The following is a 22226-nucleotide window of genomic DNA, read 5'->3' as shown; positions in this document are numbered from 1 at the left end:
AGGCTAGGTTAGGTTTATTATGTTAAGGCGAGGTTAGGTAAGATCTATGTTGTTGACCACTCGTATGAGGTCTGGGTGTGAGTGTGGACTTTTTGTGATGATTTTAGAGTTAGGTTAGGGTTAAGGTTAGGTTAGGGTTAGATAAGGTTAGGTCTATGATGTTAGGGTTAGGTCTAGAGTTAGGTCAGGGTCAGGATTAGGTTATGTTAGGGTAAGGTTTGGTTAGGTCTATGATGTTAGGTTTAGGGTTAGGTTAGGGTTACTTTAGGTCTATGTTGTTGACCACTCGTCCGAGTTCTGAGTGTGAGTGTGGACTTGTGACCATGTTAGGGTTAGGTTAGGTTTGGTCATATGTTGTTGACCACTCATCTGAGTTCTGCTGCGTTCACCTTGTAAACAACCCTGCTGACTGGAATCGTATCTGTATAGAAAAGGAGACAGTAATGAACAGACATACGGTCAGGGTTGTTGTGCTTTGTTCAGACTTTGGGAAGGTACACCGTCCCGGACTTTAAACTAACTTGTCCCGGCTGCTTGACCCTCAAGTTGGTTACGTGCTCAAAGCGCTGCAGCGCTTGTAATGTTCTTACTAGTTAGTAGCCTGGTTAGGGTACTAACCCGGCTCCCACGTTGAGAGGTGGGAGCGTGGCGGATGTCTGCGTCCCCTGTCCGCGGCCGCAGGAACGCAGAAAGTAAACACGCACGGCGGTTGGCCCCCGGCCCCAGCGCGAGCTGACAGGGGGCGGCCGGCGCGCGGGGGCGGGGGGCTGCTCAGTGACACTGATTTAGACAAATGACAGAGGACTGTTGAACAAGGTTAGCGGGCGACAATCGGAACATGTCGGCTCCGCGTTCACGATGACCGCTGCCCGCCGGCGGGAAGACGGATGGCCCCGTGCGCCTCTCGCCGTCTTTCTTCTCGTTTACACACGAGACGTAATGGGCTAGGCCTGCATGTGGATCCACTGCATTCCTTGGATTACACAGGCCTGCTGCACCTCTGCGCCCTCCAGCCCGTAAAACGGCCAGTCTTTCTGTTGAAACAGCTTGTCCTATCTGAGTGACTCCCCCCCCCCCCCCCCACACACACACATACAGAAACACTGATTCATTCTGATGCTATATGACCCGGGTTAAGACCAGGTTAAGACAGGGCTAAACCTGGCCTGTAGTGGGCATTTCCATAATCGTGTTGGCTTTAAAGATATTTCCTCAAGAGGCCTCTTATCTGTTAGGGGAAAGTGGTCAAAGTATAGCCTACATAGTAAAAAAAAAGCCTATTCCAAGCCTTGTTATTGAGGGCTTTACTGTAAAAATCCGAAACGTAAAATACAATTGCCTTCATTTCCTCAAAGCGACTTCAGTCCAAACGTTTGTGTCTGGATTTGTTTTCTTCGGTAGGCTCTAGAATTAAGAGCGCTTAAAGGAGAAGGATCACAGGGTATTGAGGAAACACAAAGAACAGCGGCCTCGTTTCAGATGCAGAGAGGTTTAGCTCCCATTCTTTTTCTAATTATAGAAAAATCAGTCTTCAATCAAGCCATTTCCTACTGTACTGGTACTACAGGGGGGCGTTAATTGAGTGAATGAGTTTTCCTGTTGGTGGTTAAGAGAGACACTTAAGGGCACACTTATGAGCACACTTAAGAGCACATCCCTGGTGACCTTGATTAGGGGATCAATGTGTGCTGTGGTTAACTAACCAAACAGTGAGCGGGTTAATGTGTGGTTAACTAACCAAACAGTGAGCGGGTTAATGTGTGCTGTGGTTAACTAACCAAACAGTGAGCGGGTTAATGTGTGGTTAACCAACCAAACAGTGAGCGGGTTAATGTGTGCTGTGGTTAACTAACCAAACAGTGAGCGGGTTAATGTGTGCTGTGGTTAACCAACCAAACAGTGAGCGGGTTAATGTGTGCTGTGGTTAACTAACCAGTGAGCGGGTTAATGTGTGCTGTGGTTAACTAACCAAACAGTGAGCGGGTTAATGTGTGCTGTGGTTAACTAACCAAACGGGGAGGGAGTTAATGTGTGCTGTGGTTAACTAACCAAACAGCTAGGCGGTTAGTGTGTGGTTAACTAACCAAACGGTTAGGCAGTTAGTGTGTGGTTAACTAACCAAATGGGGAGGGGGTTAATGTGTGGTTTACTAACCAAACGGTGAGGTGGTTAGTGTTTGGTTGACTAACCAAACGGGGAGGCAGTTAGTGTGTGGTTAACTAACCAAACGGTGAGGTGGTTAGTGTGTGGTTAACTAACCAAACAGGGAGGCGGTTAGTGTGTGGTTAACTAACCAAACGGGGAGGCGGTTAGTGTGTGGTTAATTAACCAAACGGGGAGGTGGTTAGTGTGTGCTGTGTTTAACTAACCAAACGGGGAGGCGGTTAATGTGTGCTGTGGTCAACTAGCCAAACGGCTCATCATATCATGTCGAATGATGAATGATGAATACCGGTGTGATGGAAAAGTGTGTTTTGACCTCAAAATATAACAAACACTGATAATGATTTAAACACAATGAAGAGCGGTCCTTATGATCTACTGGCCCTCATAAGCCACCAGAGTTTATCTTAATGAAGAGCGATCCTAATGATCTACTGGCCCTCATAAACCACCAGAGTTTATCTTAATGAAGAGCGATCCTAATGATCTACTGGCCCTCATAAACCACCAGGGTTTATCTCAATGAAGAGCGATCCTAATGATCTACTGGCCCTCATAAACCACAAGGGTTTATCTCAATGAAGAGCGATCCTTGTGATCTACTGGCCCTCATAAACCACCAGAGTTTATCTTAATGAAGATCGATCCTTGTGATCTACTGGCCCTCATAAACCACCAGGGTTTATCTTAATGAAGATCGATCCTTGTGATCTACTGGCCCTCATAAACCACCAGGGTTTATCTTAATGAAGAGCGGTCCTTATGATCTACTGGCCCTCATAAACCACCAGGGTTTATCTAAATGAATAGCGACCCTTATGATCCACTGGCCCTCATAAACCACCAGAGTTTATCTTAATGAAGAGCGATCCTTATGATCTATTGGCCCTCATAAACCATCAGGGTTTATCTTAATGAAGAGCGGTCCTTATGATCTGCTGGCCCTTATAAACCACCAGAGTTTATCTTAATGAAGAGGAACACCTTGTTCTAATGGAGCCTCCACAGAGTCCTGGTCCTGGTCCAGGAGGCCTCACTAGGTTAGTCTGCCCCGGGTCCTGGTCCGTAGAGGAGCAGACCTCCAGTGAGTGTTATGAGTGACAGCTGTGTGCGTCCTATGAGGACGACTCTGAGGAGAGGTCCCTCCCAGCAGGTCATCCTCCTACAGGTCTAGCTGGGCCCCTCTATGTCCCCCTGGTCCAGTCGGAGCGGCTCTGTTTGACAGAGGATAGGATCCAGCGGCCCTCCAACGGGTCAGTGGAATGTCAGCAGTACTAATATATTTATTTAGGATCTAATGCTCTCCAGGGTGTTAATTAGCTCTGCTTACAGTGAGCAGGCCTCCGCTAATGCACTTCTGTTCTTCTCCACTGCTTCTGGGAGAGAGAGGCCTTGGTTAGGCGGGAACGGCCGTGGCTATGAAGCATGTGGGCCGGTCAGTGAGGAGGTAGGGCCCGCTGACCGGTCAGAGCGGAGACAGGGAGAGGTCATGTAAACGGGGGACGGCGGGCGGCCGTGTGTCCGCGTGTACGGGCAGTGAGGCCCGGGATTAGCAGACCCTTTCTCTCTCTCTCTGTCTTTGAGGATTAAGCACCTCTGATACGGACATGAAAGGCTATTAGCACAGCTTGCGCACCAAGCTAATTTTGGTGTTGCTCGTGAGCGTGTGAAATTATAGCTGTGTGTGTGTGTGTGTGTGTGTGTGTGTGTGTGTGTGTGTGTGTGTGTGAGTGTGTGTGTGTGAGGGGGCGGGGGGGGGGGGAGGGGTAGTACATTAATGCAATGTTAACTGTCCCAATCAAAGGAGAGGGATCGGTCTGATGCCAGGCGCTGGTTAATTGGAGTGATTAGGTGGTGTGTGTGTGTGTATGTGTGTGTGTGTGTGTTTGTGCATGTGTGTGTGTGTTTGTGTGTTGGGGTGTGTGTGCTTGTGTGTGTGTGAAGAAATGCCATCAGTGAGGAGGAAATGTATATTAAGCTTGAAGCTTAGAAAAGCTTCCACAAAGAAGATAGGAGTATTGTCTGGATGCGAATACCTATTCTTTTGTTACATTGGTAAAGTAATAATTTACCAGGTCAATATCTTCCAAATGTTGGGTGAGAGTGAATTACCTCAGCCCATGAGTTTATATTCCTCTGGTGTATATGTTTTCCCTCCTGTTGATGGAGGATGTTGAAATAGTAGTCCTGGGCGATATGGAAATATTTGTTGATTTGTTGAATTTAATACGATATATAGCCAAATATAAAATATATATATACATAAAATAATAATATATACATTATTGGAAATGGAATCCAAAGTATATGTTATTACAAACGATAAATTAAGAGTAAAAAGTTCTACCTCGCTGATGTTTCAAACCTCCTATTTTGATCATTTAAAGGACATATCTTATCGTAATTAATTTATATAACTGGGTATCACAATGAGTCATTTTCTCAATTGAGGGTGTTTAAATACCATTGAAAGACAATAAGCATTGTATTTTAATATGGAATTATGTCTGAGCTTTAAATGGTTTTCAAATCAAGCAAAACACGATCTACACACGCTCAGGAGCTTTATATTGGCTTGGATGTCCAGTTGGTTTACAGCGTGTCAGACTAGAAAGGCTAGGAAGGCTGGTTCTACGTACGACCTTAACTGAGGAAGGCTGGTTCCACGTACGACCTTCACCGAGGAAGGCTTGGCAGGCTAGAGGAACAGGCGAAAGGCCCGCGGTAAAACGGTCCTATCAAGGGGTGTAGCAGGCTAGAGGAACAGGGGAAAGGCCCTGGGTAAAACGGTCCTATCAGGGGGTGTAGCAGGCTAGAAGAACAGGCGAAAGGCCCGCGGTAAAACGGTCCTATCAAGGGGTGTAGCAGGCTAGAGGAACAGGGGAAAGGCCCTGGGTAAAACGGTCCTATCAGGGGGTATAGCAGGCTAGAGGAACAGGCGAGAGGCCCTGGGTAAAACGGTCCTATCAGGGGGTGTAGCAGGCTAGAAGAACAGGCGAAAGGCCCTCGGTGGAAAGGTCCTATCGGGGGCTAGAGGGTGGAAGGCTAGAGACTGGAACTTCAGGTCAAGAGGATTGAGTCATAGGCTGGACCTTGCTGCGAACAATAAAGTCTGGAGCAAAAACAGCCGTCCAGGATCAGTTCCCTCTACCTTTCCACAGCCCCTTCTCTCTCTCTCTCTCTCTCTCTCTCTCTCTCTCTCTCCCTCTCTCCCTCTCTCTCTCTCTCTCTCTCTCTCCCTCTCTCTCTCTCTCTCTCTCTCTCTCTCCCTCTCTCTTTCTCTCTCTCTCTCTCTCTCTCCCTCTCTCCCTCTCTCTCTCTCTCCCTCTCTCCCTCTCTCTCTCTCTCCCTCTCTCCCTCTCTCCCTCTTTCTCTCTCCCTCTCTCTGTGTCTCTCTCTCTGCCCACTAGTTTATGACTGTCCTAGTGCTTCCTGTGTTATTTGAGGTCTTTGAAGTGAGGTTCAGCTGCTGCTCCAGCAGCCTGGTCTGAGGGGCCTCGATGGGGGCCCGCTGGGAGCTCCGCGGCCGGGGCCGTAGCCGGGGTGCCGGCGGGCCCTATGTCCACCTCCGCCGCGGGGAGGTCACCGTGAGGGCGTGGAGGGGGGGATGGGTGGGGGAGTCTCGGTGGGGGTGCTGGGTCACGGCTTGGTCACAGTCATGACAAGGCTCCCGGGGCCTGTAGACCACCTCAGGGCGGGACCTCAGGGCACGTTGACTTCCTGCTTCAGATCAGGGCTGAAGAGGATCCCAACGCAGACCCACCGGGGTTGTTGGATCTGGGGCTTGGTTGTGTGGTGAGTTCAGTACATTTCTCTGCCAAGCGACATTGTTCTTGGTTAACTCTGTAAATTAGGAGCTGACGCGTGCACGCACGCACACACACACACACACACGCACACACACACACACGCACACACGCACACACACACACACACACACGTGCAGCGAGAATGACGTGTATATAAAGATATGTTTATATATCCTTCACAACATAATGTATTGTGATGGATAGGGTGTCCAATCTGGTTCTGATTTTTGCTGCACTCTGCTTGAACCCTGACCACTTCCTTGGACCGGGGGGGGGGGGGGGGTGAAGCCCCACCTGCAGAGAAACCTTCCGACAGTGAAATGAGGTAAAATCACTTCCAGACCAGACAAGCTGTCTGGTGAGGAGGGGGGTTACAGGAGGAGGAAGGGTTATGGGAGGCGGGGGGTGGGGGAGGTTGGGAGGCATGGCTGCAGTCACTCTTGGAGAGAGATGTTAAATGTAAAACGACACAACATAAACAGCGCTGGATACAGTGTAATGACCGTATCGCTGATGACTCTCATTCCCTTCTCTTGCTCGCTGCAGTACACACTGCAATGCCAACGGAGCCCTTCTATTGGCTCAGCCCGGCGGTGGGGCCCTCCTATTGGCTCAGGCCAGCGGTGGGGCCTGCTGGGGTGTAGCACACATACCATTTGAATTTGTTAGCTACTTATTATATTCACATATTTTCATTTCTGTGTTTTCATTTTTTCAACAACCAAACACTTTAGTTATTTTCCTTGTCTCCACACAGTTCACCTTGGCTGGCTCTTAAAGAATATGATAACAAAGATCCAAATATGTCAAAAGGATTCCGGATTGCTTGCTGTTTTCTTAATTGATTGGCCCCATCCGTCTTTCATGCGTCGTTTTCATTCCTGAAGCTGGCTGAAAAATGATGGCAGACCGCTAGTACCAAACCGACCGGTTTCTCCATTGAAGACCTCCGATCCACTCTGCTGGCCGATCTTGGATCGCTGTGTTCCACTGCCTTCATTTAGCGGCCTGCGTGTGTGTCTGTGTACGTGTGTGTGTATTTGTGTACTTTTGTGTATGTGTGTACGTGTGTGTGTGTGTGGTGTGTGTGGTGTGTGTATGTGTGTGTGTGCGTGTGTCTGTATTTGTGTGTGTGTGTGTGGGTGTGTGTGTGTGTGTGTGTGTGTGTGTGTGTGCACGGAGGGCATGATGTTCCTTCCTACCTGTATTGCTACACATCCCTCTCCGGTGTGGGACTGGCCTGTGGGGCCGTGGTTCACTAATAGCTTGTTTTGTGTAATTGGGTTACAGAGGGTTAATTTTAGTTATTGCTGCAGTTTTGTTAAGGTCACAGTACGTGGGAAGCTGTGATTGACCAATAGAAACCCCTCGGCAGTCATAAAGAGGTGGGATTGGTCACAATGCTCACAGAAAGGACCCACAGATTGGCTTCGTCTTATCCTGCACGTTTGGATCCCTCCTGCTGGCCCTCCCGGGGACACACAGCCCCTCCCTCCCCGGGCGGTCTGCCTGGAGTGGTTCTGGGTTCTGTCGGTGAAGGAGGATAGAGTTTGGGGTTGTTCTGGTCGGCCCCTCTCGGGGGGCGTATCCCTTGCGGTGGGGCGAGGTCGTGGTGAGCTGGAGGCGCAGGTCAGCCAGGGGCTAGGGGTTCACCGTCCCCCACACACATGTTAGTGGTTCTGCTTCTCGGAGGCTCAGGCCTGGGGGGTGTGAAGGCTGTGGTACAGATTTTCCTCTTTACCAACGACTGTATCACATTCATAGGCCCAAAGTCATATTATATATTGTATTAAACTGCATATATTGTCTTATTTAGATTTATAGGCTCATAGACATATTATATATTGTATTGTAGTGTATATATTGTCTTATCTACATTTATAGGCCAAAATACATATTATATATTGTATTATACTGTATATATTGTCTTATCTACATTAATAGGCAAAAAGACAAATTAAATATTGTATTATACTCTATATAATGTCTTATCTACATTTATAGGCTCAAAGAAATATTGTACATTGTATTTTATTTTACAAATCAATACAAAATAATTTTGCATATTGTACTGAAACAATTATGGCATTGACAAAACCCTTGGTACGATAATACGGTGCATGGCCCAACCAAGTGTGGGTGTGTTTGTCTATGAGTGCTTGTGTGTGTGTGTAAATGAATTTCGTCCGTGTGACCTCCCTGGTGTCTGAGATATGGTGTTGTGTTGTGTGTGTTTAAATGTGCCCCCAGCGCCTCATGGAGAGGGGGGTGACATGGGCCCTACGTTGTGTTCGGGGCCCAGTGGTGGCAGCCCAGCTCTGCCCAATGATTGGTTTAAATATCTTCAGATACTCCAGTCCTCGTTTCCCTGGCTGTAAACACGGTGAACATGTCTCTCTCGGACACAGACAAAAGACCCATGAAGAAGAACTCAATGAATGATGCTTCTTTATTAATATTATAATTGTATCCAATAGAAAAATAACTAAAAGGACGTTGGAGGAGGTGGTGGCAGCCAAACAGTGATCAGCAGTGACCAGTGGATCCTCATCGGTCTTGAGGATTTTAGGTTGCATAGCGGGATGTGTTACTGGGTTCAGAAAGGGACTGTGGTCTCAGGTGTGTAAGACCGGCCTGATCTCCTGCTGCACCTCTGGGGTCACAGGTCACCTCCAGGGACCTGTGATCCCCCTCACCTTGTAATCAAGTCGAGTGTTTGTGGCGGGACATTTGGATAGTAAAGCCCATCAGCAAAATAGTTTTTGAAAATGCAACCGTTGTAATTCAGCCCGGTCATCATCTTGGTTCTCAGAAAGATAACATTTCACTTCCCTTCAGACGTCGGAGAAGAGGAGGGTACCGTGTCACACGGGGAACCTGCTGGGTTTGTGGCATGAGGATGTGGCCTGACTGGTTAGAGAGCTTGGCCCTTACGAAGGCTAATCGAGTTTTCTTCCATGAAGTACGGAAGAATGTAATCTAATTTACAATGACTAGTGGCTGGCAAGACCGCTCTCAATTTGCTTATTCCGAAATGACTGTTTGCATGTTTGTGTTTGTGTGTGTGTGTGTGTATGTGTGTGTCTCTGTGCTTGTGTTTGTGTGTCTGTGTCTGTGTGTGTGCCCGTGTGCGTGTGTGTGTGTGTGTGTGCGCGCTCGTGCGCGTGTGTGTGTTATAAGGGAGGGTAAGGCAACATAAGAATCTCCTTGCAGCTATAGTGCCCTGCAAACAGTCAGTCGTTTCCCACTTTTTCCATCCCAGCCGTAGATTTCTTGATCCTGCTCTTCTATTTTTCTGGGCAACTATTTGAGCAATCATATATTTTTTTTATTGTGAGTTTGTGACTTTTGCTATTCCAACCCTGCTGTTGTTGAATGTCACAACATTAGGTATTTACTAAATCTATTAGACTTGGTCCTTAAAATATCAGATCCCTCTCCTTTATTGGACATTATTGATTTGTTTGTTCTGTGTACATTATATATATATATAAACATATTTATACATATATATATATATGTATATATATGTTTATGCGTGTATATCTATATTTGTATCTTTATTTTATTTATATTTGAATGTAGGCTATATTTAAATATAAATATATAAATAATAAACAACATAAATTAACCGTCCTTTGTTTAGTGGTTTATTATTATATATGTGTGTTTAATTAGCAACAACAAAACGATTATAAAAAAATTTAAAAAAACTGTAATTAAATCAGACCATGCTTTTGCTTTTTTATGTTTTTAACTAATATAAAACAAGACCATGCTTTTACAATAATTTGTTATGTTGTTATGTTATAATATGTTGTTTTTTATTATATATATATATAACATACGCAAAACAACATAAAAAATTATGATGTAAAAGCGTGGTATGGTTTTGTAATAGTTTTTAATGTAACCATAATAAAGTATGGTTTTATGAATAGTTAATAACATAATAAAGCAAAAGCATGCTTTGGTTTTATAGTAGTTTATAACATAATAAAGTAAAAGTGTTCTCTGGTTTATAATCATTTTTGTTATGAACGATTATAAAACCAGTGAACGCTATGATTGCTTTGATATGTTATGAACGTTACAACATAACAAAGTAACAGCGTGCTCCGGTTTTATAATAGTTTACAACATAACAAAGTAACAGCGTGCTCCGGTTTTATAATAGTTTACAACATAACAAAGTAAAAGCGGGCTCTGGTTTCATAATAGTTTATAACATAATAAAGTAAAAGCGTGCTCTGGTTTTATAATCGGTTACAACGTAACAAAGTAAGAGCGCGCTCTTGTTCTAATCTGTTACAACATAACAAAGTAACAGCGTGCTTTGGTAACCTCCACATTCTCCCCCCAGCCATCGAGACTCAGAGCAGCAGCTCGGAGGAGCTGGTCCCCAGCCCCCCCTCCCCGCTGCCCCCTCCCCGGGTCTACAAGCCCTGCTTCGTGTGCCAGGACAAGTCCTCAGGATACCACTACGGGGTCAGCGCCTGTGAGGGCTGCAAGGTGAGACCGCTCCACCTGTGGATGGAGCTGAAACACTCTCTCCTCTGCTCCGGCTCTCTGTGCAGTTCAGCATTTGTATATTAGTTCATCTCCTACTCCTTTCTCTTCAGTATTCAGCTATAGCTTCATATACTATTAGCGTTTGTATATTTCATTGTAAATGAGCGAGACCTCAGTGCCCGACGAGTTTAAATAAAGGTTTGAAATTAAATATTATTTCATCGACTATCAGCATTAGTGTATTATTTCATCGACCATCAGCATTAGTATATTATTTCATCTACTATTGGCATTAGTGTATTATTTCATCTACTATAAGCCCTAGTATATTATTAACTCCTTACTCACTTTACCTATTATTGTGGTGATTCAAATGACAAATTCCAGTCGGCTAATGACTGTTGATGTTTTTTTTGCAAAAATGACTTATTTGAATCAAAAATAGAAATATCTAAATTTGAAATATCTAAATAAGGAGTGTTTAAAATTGTTTATTGAAATGAAAGTGGGACCATTGTCCTAACCTTCTTTATGAGTTCTCTCTTGTTCTCACACAAATAGACACCAATTCTTCTGAGCCTGTGAACAAGTGTAAATGATCATATTAATGATTCTAAATGTAGTGAATCTAATGTGCAAAAATCTAAAATAATCATAACTCGAAGTTTGAAATTGCTTTTTAATAATTATTTTGAAAATGTGAGGTTGAACTTACAATCATCTCGCAAAACTCACCACTTCATAAGGGGTTTAGAGCAAAGGAGCTCACCATTTCATCAGGGGTTCCGGAGGAAAGGAGCTCACCATTTCATCAGGGGTTCAGGAGGAAAGGAGCTCACCATTTCATCAGGGGTTCAGAGGAACAGAGCTCACCATTTCATTAGGGGTTTGTTATCTCTGGTTCCCTTACCAAGCTTTCGTCTGCCTTCCTCTGCCTGTCTCTTCTTGTTTTGACATTCAAAAACTTTTTCACTCTTGAGAACTTATCTTACCTCCACTATCAAAGCATACCTGCCCCCCGAGCTAGTCTCCACACGCCTCTCTCTCTCTCTCTCTCCCTCCCTCTCTCTCTCTCTTTCTCTTTCTCTCTCTCTCTCTCTCTCTCTCTCTCTCTCTCTCTCTCTCTCTCTCTCTCTCTCTCTCTCTCTCCGGCTCCTGTAACTGAAGCCATGGAATCCCAGGAATCTTTTTGGGGTCTTTTCAGGCCCCCGAGGGAGCTGGCAATCAGCTCTCTCTCTGGGGTCTGGGTCAAACTGAGGTCTCCTGCTATTCAGAGGTATAAACCCTGGGCTTAACTGCCTGTCATGACCTGTGACCCCCCTCTTACCCCTGTTACTGTGGCCTATGTGTTTCTTTCAAGAGTGTGACAAAGACTAAAGAATTTATTTAAATATATGGCATGCGGAAAATGTTGCGTGAAGAAAAGAGTGAACAAAAGGTGTGTTCTTAAACACACGCAGGGAAACTTGGTCTTGTGGAAAACCAAGTTCACAAACATGAGCAATTATTTATACATTATGTCGTTTTTCATCCTCTTATATTCACACAAAATGGCAACCTTTGTGTGTTTGTATGTGTGTTTTCATATGTGTTTGTGCATGTGCGTTACTCTGAAAAGCACTGAAAGCGAGTAAATCCGACTACACAATCATGTGCAATTTAATTCCATATCTCTCAACTGACTGGGCAAAGAGCTCTCCACTTTAAGCCCTTATTTGACCTTTTTCAGATTTTAACTCGGAGGATTAAAACGCAGAGGATTATATATCGTTTTCCTGTGTTTCTTTTTCTTCCTTCTTTTTTCCTCTTTGTTTCTGAACCCATGTTGTGTTGATTCCGTCTCCATGGCGAGGGTATTGTTGTGTGCGGTGCCAGGGGCCAAGGCCCCGCTATTGGACGGGCTCGACCGAGCGTGCGCTTACAGCTGTAAGCTTTTAGCTAGCGCGCGCTCGCACATACGGTTCACAGACGGCCCTTTGCTGCTCGCTGAACGTGTCAATTACCGCCGCAAGTACCGACGGCGGCGAGGGGAGCGCACAGTGTGTGTCTCCTGGTAGTAAGTGAGTGAGAGAGAGTGCGGAAACAACAATAAAGCGTGAGAGTGAGCGAGAGAGAGAGAGAGGCCACTATTCATTTGGTACCATTGCTTTGCTCGCATTATTAATGCATGCTGATATGTTTTTTCCTTGCAAGGATTCAGGATTTATCAGATCATTAAGGATTTGATTAAATGTACATTCATTTGAGCCTGACCTCTGGTTTGTTTTGTGTATTGCATCGAATGAGGCAATACTTCTAATAATTATATTTATTCTATTCTATTTATAGTGCTATATAAATAAAGTTGCCTTGCTTCGCCTTCATATTTGAAATTGTTCTGGTGAACACATGTCTCATAGTTGTGGTCTGATTACAAAGGATGTAGTGAACAAGCCATTTAGCTTTTTTGTGTTGTTTTTATTGCAATTGAATAAATGGAAACAATTCTTTGTAAAATACTTAAATATAAACAAATAAAAAATGATTATTACTATTATTAACGTTATGATTTATGTTTTCACATTGATGAAATCATTGAAAAATCATTTTCAAATTCGTTTTTGGTATTTCATCATTATTATTATTATAAAATGGTCGGTTCTTATAATAATTATATATATATATAATACTATATATACTATATTAATATACTATTAATACTCGTATACTACTACTTCTTCTAATAATAATAATAATATTACTGATAATATGAGGATATAACACTGATAATAATAGCCGTATTGATGACCCTTGTGCCTTCTAACCCGGTGATGGTGGGTCTCTGTGAGCTCATTAGACTTGTAAACCAGGAGTGGGCATATGGACCCCCAGAAGTACATGCATATGCAGACAGGGCGCGGGCGACAGCCGCGGCCCCGTCAGGCCAGCCTCAAAGTCAGAACCAGACGCCTTGTCCTTGTTGATGTCCTTAAACCAGACTCTGGGACTCTGCGCAGGCTTCTGTTTCATCTCTTCTGACCTGCTGCAGATACTTTATGGTGCTTTCATCAGGTTTTGAATCAAGGATTTCATTCTTGAATTACAAACACACAGAGCCACAGTAACCTGTGTGCGTGTGCGTGTGTTTCTGCATGCTCGTGTGTTAACCATGTTGCACTTAGGCCTATATTTGTTGTTGTGACTGCCCGATATGTGTGTGTGTGTGTGTGTGTTTGTGCATGCCCGCGCATGCATGTCTGCACACGCACGTGTGTGTGTGTGTGCGTGTGTGTGTTTGCATGAGAGGGTGAGGTGGTAAAAAGATGGGGAGACGTGAGGATCTGATCCTCTGTTCTGCCTGTAATGATCATCTGTACACACACACACACACACACACACACACACACACACACACACACACACACACACACACACACACAGAGACCCCTCCTGGGTCTTAGACCAGGACTGTTACCCCTCCTGGGTCTTAGACCAGGACTGTAACCCCCCCCGGGTCTTAGACCAGGACTGTTACCCCTCCTGGGTCTTAGACCAGGACTGTTACCCCTCTTGGGTCTTAGACCACGACTGTAACCCCCCCCGGGTCTTAGACCAGGACTGTTACCCCTCCTGGGTCTTAGACCAGGACTGTTACCCCTCTTGGGTCTTAGACCACGACTGTAACCCTCCTGGGTCTTAGACCCTCACCCTGGACGTAATTTCTCCTATCAATAATCTTTATAGGACTCCATTTCACGTCTTTATTCTGATGTTTTATTGAGATGTGTTGCATTTAATATCTAAGGAGGCTTTTCAAGGCTCTCAAAGCGCTCTACCTGTGTTCAACCGTCCTCGGCTGTGTGCCATTAACACGCTTTGAACACATTTCACATCAATTTATGTTTTGTGAAATATGTTGTGAAGAATTTATATATTTTTCAAATGCTGTCCATTTTAACATGTGCATATATACACACACGTTAAAATGGGCAGCATTTAAAAAACATATAGATATATTCACCCAAAATATATTTCTTGCTATTCCTGATTAAAATGTTGTAAAACAGGGATTTCTCAGTGAACACCAGGGGTCTGCTCCCTGCGAGTGAGGTGGGTTTTACAACGTATTGGGGACGCCCCCTCAGGAACGCAGCACGTTGGCAGTATTAAACCTTTAGAGCTGCTCAGACGTTTGGAGACTCAAACGGGGGTTTACTCACCCTAGGAAATCAACTGTCAACCAAAGAGGGAAGCATGGCTGCAAGTCTCCTCCACCACCTCCTTCCCTCCACCTCCTCCTTCCCTCCACCTCCTCCTTCCCTCCACCCCCTCCACCTCCTCCTTCCCTCCACCCCCTCCGTCTCCTCTGTCTCCTCCACCACCTCCAACACCTCCTCCGCCCCCCTCCATCCCTCTTCTTCTCTCCATTCAGCGTTCAGAAGGGCCCTCACTAATCGTTACGGGGACCCTAAAACCCGACGTCTTGCTCGACGGCCCGGGCCCTTTGAGGCCTGAAAGGGGAGCGGGACGAGCACACAAGAAGGGCCTGTCTGCACGCCCAGCGGTGATCTGACACCCATCCAGTGGGTGGGGGTGTGTGTCTGTCTGTATGGGGGGGGGGGGGGGGGGGTTCTTCGTTCCACCTTTTCTTTTTTGTTTGTTCTCTCTCTCTGTGAGCCTACTGTGTGTGTGGCGCTATTCATCTGCCGGTTTCAGCATCTGCCTCTCTGCCCCGTAGACCCAGAGCCCTGCTGAACCCCTGTTCGGCCCGTCTGGATCTCCCCGCTCTATCTCTGGGATCTGGGCCTCGGTTACACCACTCTTTCCCACATTCCCTCCTCCGCTCCTCGTGCCCTCCCGGCTCCTCGTCTTTATCTGCCGGGATCATGTGTGCCTCTCACATGGCTTCCAACAGGGGGGGGGGGTTGGGTTTCTCTGAGTGACTGAGAGGCGGAGACAGGAGAGAGACGGAAGAGAGATGGACCAAGAACAGGGATAAAGAGGGAAAACTAAAGGACACGCACTGGGAAGGGGAGTACACCTGGCTCTTGGGCTGAGACACTTGGGGAGGGGTGTTTCAACAGACCTTTACTCTGCGACTGTCGTCCCCCCCATCCTCTCCTGCAGTGTCCCGTTCTGGGGCTGTATCACGTTCTCCATGGACCACACAAAGCTCTTCTTTGTGTGGTTCAGAGTGGTGCCGGTTGGATGGCGAGGGGGGGGGGGGTTATTTTCTCCTCGTGTATTTACCCTCCCTCTGTTTCTCTGGGCATACTCTTGAGTGCCCCCCCCCCCCCCCACCTAACCAACCTCTCACAGACAGCCATGTATGGCGTCGTCCAACCCAACTGTGCAGGTGTAAGTAATAGCCTGGATAAATAGCCCCAGGCCCCCCCCCCCCCTCAGGCCCCGTCACCACACACACACACAAAGACACACACTCACACACACACTCACACTCACACACACACCCCCCAGGGTCTCCTGTGTCCTCTCGACTTTCCATGGCGGCGATAAGATGTCGAAACGATTGAGAGAGAAAGCTTATCCTGGTGTACCACCACACCCACCCTGCCCACCCCACCCCACCCTGCCACATTACACCTCTGTTAGCGTCTCGCACGCTAACTCTGCACTAAATGACCACCGGCAGCAGCTAGCATGAGCAGTGACCACCTCTGCTCTGCGGAGGAGAGGGCCAGAGAGAGAGAGAGAGAGAGAGAGAGGGAGGGATTGAGAGAGAGAGAGAGCCAGAGAGAGAGAGAGGGATTGAGGGAGAGAGAGAGAGAGAGAGAGGGAGAGAGAGAGAGAGGGAGGGATTGAGAGAGAGAGAGAGCCAGAGAGAGAGAGAGGGATTGAGGGAGAGAGAGAGAGAGCGAGAGAGGGAGAGAGAGGGAGGGATTGAGAGTGAGAGAGAGAGAGAGAGAGAGGGCCAGAGAGAGAGAGAGAGAGAGGGATTGAGAGAGAGAGAGAGAGCCAGAGAGAGAGAGAGGGATTGAGGGAGAGAGAGAGAGAGAGAGAGAGGGCCAGAGAGAGAGAGAGAGAGAGAGAGCGAGGGATTAGACCAGGGGAGGCCTAAATAATTCATTTGAGCGGCACTTTCGTTTTTTAATCTGTAAACGAGAAGGGCTTGGACGCGCTGGGCGAAAGCCAGCATGAAACCCTATCCCCCGGCCCATTAAGATAACAAGATGCTGGATAGCCATCGCTGTAAGGGTTCAGCTTATCAGCACGGGAGGCAAGGGGAGCTGGGCGGGGGGGCTGTAGTCACCGTCTCCCAGGTGGCTGGGTCCCCAGAGGGCCCTACTTCATGGCCCTCCTCCAGGGCCCTTATCTTATCTATAGCGGGAGGATGAGCTCCAGTGTACTTAGAATCTAAGTGTCGCTGAGTCGGGGTTACACATAACTAAAGCAAAACTGGGTGCACCACACCAAGTAGTACTACACAGCGCTGGGTACCAACTCGGTATTAACATACACCCCTAAGCAGGTGGCAAGGGTTGTAGTTGGGGACATGAAGACATAAAAACTAAACTAAATTCAGATATGATATAATTATGGAGGAGGGTCGCTAGCAGCCTGGTCCTACCCACTGGGCCGCTGAACCCTGAACTCATGCTTTTTTACAACACTAAGCTATTTAGGGTCAGGTCAACTAGACATGCAGTCCATTCCCCCTGTTCCGAGCTTCTGATTGAACATTGTGTGTTATTGGTTTAACCGTGGCCGGCGTCACAGGGAATCAAACTGCTAAAGTTCAACCGCTAGTTTGAACTGACTAGGGGTTACTAAGGGTGTAGTGATGGCTTTACACAAAGACCTAGTAACAAACGTACACAGAGGTAAATGTAACCATCATCAGCTCTAACCTTCGATGGTAGGACTGGGAGATACAGTTATATATTTATCAGTGTATTAACTCTTGGGCCAGAAAAATCAAAAGAATCTAGATTGTTATAGGAGAAAGGGGTATTGCAATGTGCATTGAGTGACAGAGTGAAAGGACTCACACAATCAACAAGTAAAGTTTTTAATATGGTATATTGTATGGATTTAAAGAAATAAAACAAAAACACAAACAAAAACATGAGATATCAACCACAGTTTCTCAATACATCCAGCATATGGGAAAATCAGAAAATCTTTGTAACAAAATAAGTCTGGTTCGGGCAGCTCGCCACTACCACTGAGGTTCCCCACTACCTCTACAGAGATGGGAGAAATCCCAGCGGAAGAAGAACCTTCATGCAGATGTCAACCAGGTGTCAATCGAACCAAAGCAAAAGACCCAGCCTATAAAGGCCAAAAAGAGGGTTAATATTCATATAATTAAAATATACTTTTGAATGTAAATAAACATTTCTCAACATTAACATACTTTTCCTTTTTCTACCGCCGCTCACTCAGATTAAACACACAGAGTGGGGGTAATGTAAATAAAACAACGTAATATAAAACATTTTTAAAACATACATGAAATTAATGCCCCGTTAATCCACATTAACATTAACAGATGCACACAACTCTGTTCATCAGACGAACATCAGTAAAGTTCCTCACCAGAGGCTCAAGCATCACATACACATACACTCCGGGTACAAGGTAGAATACACAACTCAGATCAGTCCAGGTTCCGCTTTTGAAAAGACAAGGACACGGGAGTTCAGTAATATGTACGAAGTACATGTGGCTAATGGCGTGAGCTAACGCTAATAAACAACTCACGTTCTCCATCGCTTCCGTCACAAACACAAGGTCCGCCAATCAACCCACGGCAACTTCGCTCTCTGCACCGCCGACAATAATTCAACGTCGAATATATCTGGGTCTCACACAAATAATTATATTCTTTTAACAAAAAGTTCGCATGCCGCCACCTCGACAACGGTCCGGCGTGAGAGAGAGAGACGGCACGTACACTTTGACGGCGTCTGATTGGTTAAGCTATGTTGCCTTACGTGAACTCCTCATGTCACCCAAATCTTGGTACACTTTGAGAAAGGCACATTCGCCACACCTGAAATAAACAAAATACTCTTTTTAACAGATATAAATGAACTTGTGTATATTAATCTATTTATTGACATATTTAAGATTTAATTCATAAATCCTATTTATTCATTTTATGGAAGATTATTTTTATTCAAACCCTATTTATTCATTTATCTGCCACATAAGGAATATTAATTTATTAATTTATTTATCAATTAACTGGTAAACTGGACTTCTAATAAAGGCGTAGTAACCTGGGTTACATAAAGCTGTCAGTTATCAGACCACTCTGCCCTACATATCCAGGCACACGCTTCACATATACGTAAAGAACCAAGCAGCTGATGGTCATCACCGCTCATCTACATACAAAGACCATCAGTCCCGGACGCAATCCCCAGGGAGAGAGAGACACACAGACACGCTCACAGAAACACACACACACACACACACACACACACACACACACACACACACAATATAAACCGACACACACACACACACACACACACAATATAAACCGACACACACACACACTCACAACAGACTGGTATTGCTTGTACTTAGACTTTCCAAGGACAACCGGTGTGGCTCAGGCCGTCTCCTGAGCTCGCTGGCGGACTCTGGGGGAGTGGGGGTGGGGGGCATAGCCTTGGGTTCCCCACCCAACCTGAACAGCCACTAACAGCCCCATCCATCCGTCCATCCACCCGCCACCTCTCCGGAGGTGATGGAGCCAGGGTAGTCAGTGGGCTTAAACCCGCCCCGAGACCCCAGACACAGCGCCTCTATCAGAGAGTGTATCATGCCTTGGGAGTGGGGGGCTGACCTCGGGGGGGTCACATGCTGTGAAGGCTGAGCCTCGGCTGGCTTATAGCAATGATGGTGGTGGGGGTGGGATGGGGGTCTCTGACGGATGCTTGAGGCCGGGGCAGAGAAGGGCCACTCAGGTCTCTGTCTCTCTCTCTCTCTCTCTCTCTCTCTCGCTCTCTCTCTCTCTCTCTCTCTCTCTCTCTCTCTCTATTAATTTCATTTTTTTCTTCCCCTTCTTCTTCTTCAGTCCTCTTTGATCTAATCCGTTACCCATCATGCATCTTTCCCCCCCCCCCCCACCCTCTCTATTGAAACGGCAAGGACCCATCCGTCACAAGCCCCCCCCCCCCCCCCCCCCACACACACACACACACACACACACACACACACACACACACACACACACCTCCACCATCACCCTTCCCCCTCCTTCTCCTCCTGTCCATGAACGGAGCTCCTCAGGCGAAGTACAGCCAAAGTGCTGGCAAACACATGGGTGGGGGGGTTGATCTGGTTGATGGATGGTCATGACCCACCCATCCCTACCCAACCCCTCCCCCTCAGGAGGGAAGAAGCAAATTAATATCTATGGAAAAACGATGGAGAATACATTTCTTACTCACGTCCCCTCTCCCTCCATCTCAATCTCTCTCTCCCTCTCTATCTCTACCTCTCCCTCCATCTCACTCTTTCCCTCCCTCTTCCTCTCTCTATCTCCATCCATCTCACTATCTGCCCTCCTCTTTCTCTCTCTACCTCTCCCTCCATCTCAATCCCTCCCTCCCTCTCTCTATTTCTCACTTAATCTCGCTCTCTCTCTCCCGCTCATTCTCTCCCTCCCTCTCTCCTCCTCACTCTGCCCTGCAACAAGTACTAGAGTCTGTGTGTGTGTGTGTATCTCAGCCCTTCAGAGAGATGATCTGCGCTCTGTTTGACCTGTCTATTTCACCATACAGGGTCTGCTCAGCCCGCCCTGCCCAGGGATGGTTTACTGTTGGCGCTCGTGTCACATGTCACTCAGTATGCTTTTATTGTACTAAAGGTTGACCCAGTGACTGGGATCATTGTCTGCCCCCCTCTTTGTCCACATAGACTCGATGGCTGAACCGAGTGTACCCTCATGCCTGCAGGATAGTAAGTCAAAATGAAACCATGATAGAACCAATCAGAACTAAGGGGAGGAGTAAGTTCAGGATGACGCAAGTAGCGCCTTCCGAATGAAACAAAACAATGGCACTGCCTGAGAAAATTGTTGCAAAAAGTGGAGCAAACAGAAGTAGGCTGAATAAGTGTTCTTCACAGGAAGTGTTTCTGAGAGGTGAACACATTTTTCTTTATTTACAACCATATTTAATAAGAGCTATTGCGGTAATGAGTCACCCCTAAAAAAGTAACAACTGTCTTCATCAACAAACACAACAGGCTTTCCAACACAAGATGGAAAAGTGCATAATTTTATAGACTAACTCTGCTTTACTCACTCACCCTGTCTCGGCCTCCCTCTCTCTCTCTCTCTCCCTCTCTCCCTCTCTCTCTCTCTCTCTCTCTCCCTCCCTCCCTGTCTCTCCCTCTCTCTCTCTCTCTCTTTCTCTCTCTCTCTCTCTCCCTCCCTCCCTGTCTCTCCCTCCCTCTCTCTCTCTCTCTCTCTCTCTATCTCTCCCTCCGTCCCTGTCTCTCCCTCCCTCTCTCTCTCTCTCTCTCTCTGTCTCTCTCTCTCTCTCCCTCCCTCCCTGTCTCTCCCTCCCTCTCTCTCTCTCTCCCTCCATCTCCCAGGGCTTCTTCCGTAGGAGCATCCAGAAGAACATGGTGTACACGTGTCACCGGGACAAGAACTGCATCATCAACAAGGTGACGCGCAACCGCTGCCAGTACTGCCGGCTGCAGAGGTGCTTCTCCGTGGGAATGTCCAAAGAGTGTGAGTGTCCTCATAGACCATGAGTGTCCTCAGAGACCACAGGGGAAGTCCAAAGAGTGTGAGTGTCCTCATAGACCATGAGTGTCCCCCTAAACCATAGGGGAAGTCCAAAGATTTTGAGTGTCCTCATAGACCATCAGTGTCCTCAGAGACCCCAGGGGAAGTCCAAAGAGTGTGAGTGTCCTCATAGACCATCAGTGTCCTCAGAGACCCCAGGGGAAATCCAAAGAGTGTGAGTGTCCGCATAGACCATGAGTGTCCTCATAGACCACAGGGGAAGTCCAAAGAGTGTGACTGTCCTCATAGACCATGAGTGTCCTCATAGACCACAGGGGAAGTCCAAAGAGTGTGACTGTCCTAATAGACCATGAGTGTCCTCATAGACCACAGGGGAAGTCCAAAGAGTGTGACTGTCCTAATAGACCATGAGTGTCCTCATAGACCATAGGGGAAAAAGGATCATTTCAGAATGTTTACTTACATCAACACACACACAAAAACACACTCGTCTGACAACAGCAGTCATCAGGGTAGATAGCTCTCAAGATAGCAGGAAAATGGGCACAGTGCTAAATGTATGTGAGGGTATGTGTCTGTGTTTGTGTGTGAGTGCATGCGTGTGCTTGTGTGTGTGGGTTCTCTGCTGTGTGCATTTCACAGGCCATTGCCCCTTCCTTTGATTTTCCCAGCAGTTGTGATCAAGGCATGTTTGATGCTCCATTAACCCTTCGTTCCTGTGTGTGTGTGTGTGTGTGTGTGTGTGTGTGAGGACACACGACATGCACGCACACACGCACGCGCGCGCACACACACACACACACACACACACACACACACACACACACACACACAGACACACACACACACACACACACACACACACACACACCAAAGTGTGATTTTTACGATTTCTATTTTCTTGCTAAATTGCACTTTTTCGTTGCGGGAGAGTGTACATGTTGTGTGTACCTCTCCGGCCATTATCTGCTTGTTTGTGTGTGTGTGTGTGTGCGTTTGTGTGTGTGGGCATGTTTGTTAGTGCG

At 46.6% G+C, this 22226-nt stretch overlaps 1 protein-coding gene across 1 annotated transcript in view; it reads left to right on the top strand.

Moving 5' to 3' along the window:
- Positions 1-22226, top strand: part of LOC307084896 (retinoic acid receptor beta-like) — a gene marked incomplete at its 3' end in the record, with an annotated part of 49238 nt that overhangs the window by 516 nt on the left and 26496 nt on the right. Inside the window, exons 2-3 of the mRNA XM_079749402.1 lie at positions 10336-10484; positions 21042-21183. Of these exons, the coding sequence (XP_079605528.1) occupies positions 10336-10484; positions 21042-21183 (291 nt within the window). The remainder of the gene's footprint in view (positions 1-10335; positions 10485-21041; positions 21184-22226) is intronic.

Source organism: Pollachius pollachius (assembly GCF_949987615.1).
Source record: "Pollachius pollachius genome assembly, chromosome: 13".
NCBI classification, from domain to species: domain Eukaryota; kingdom Metazoa; phylum Chordata; class Actinopteri; order Gadiformes; family Gadidae; genus Pollachius; species Pollachius pollachius.
The sequence above is the reverse complement of the archived record's forward strand: the minus strand, read 5'-3'. Positions and strand labels throughout refer to the sequence as shown.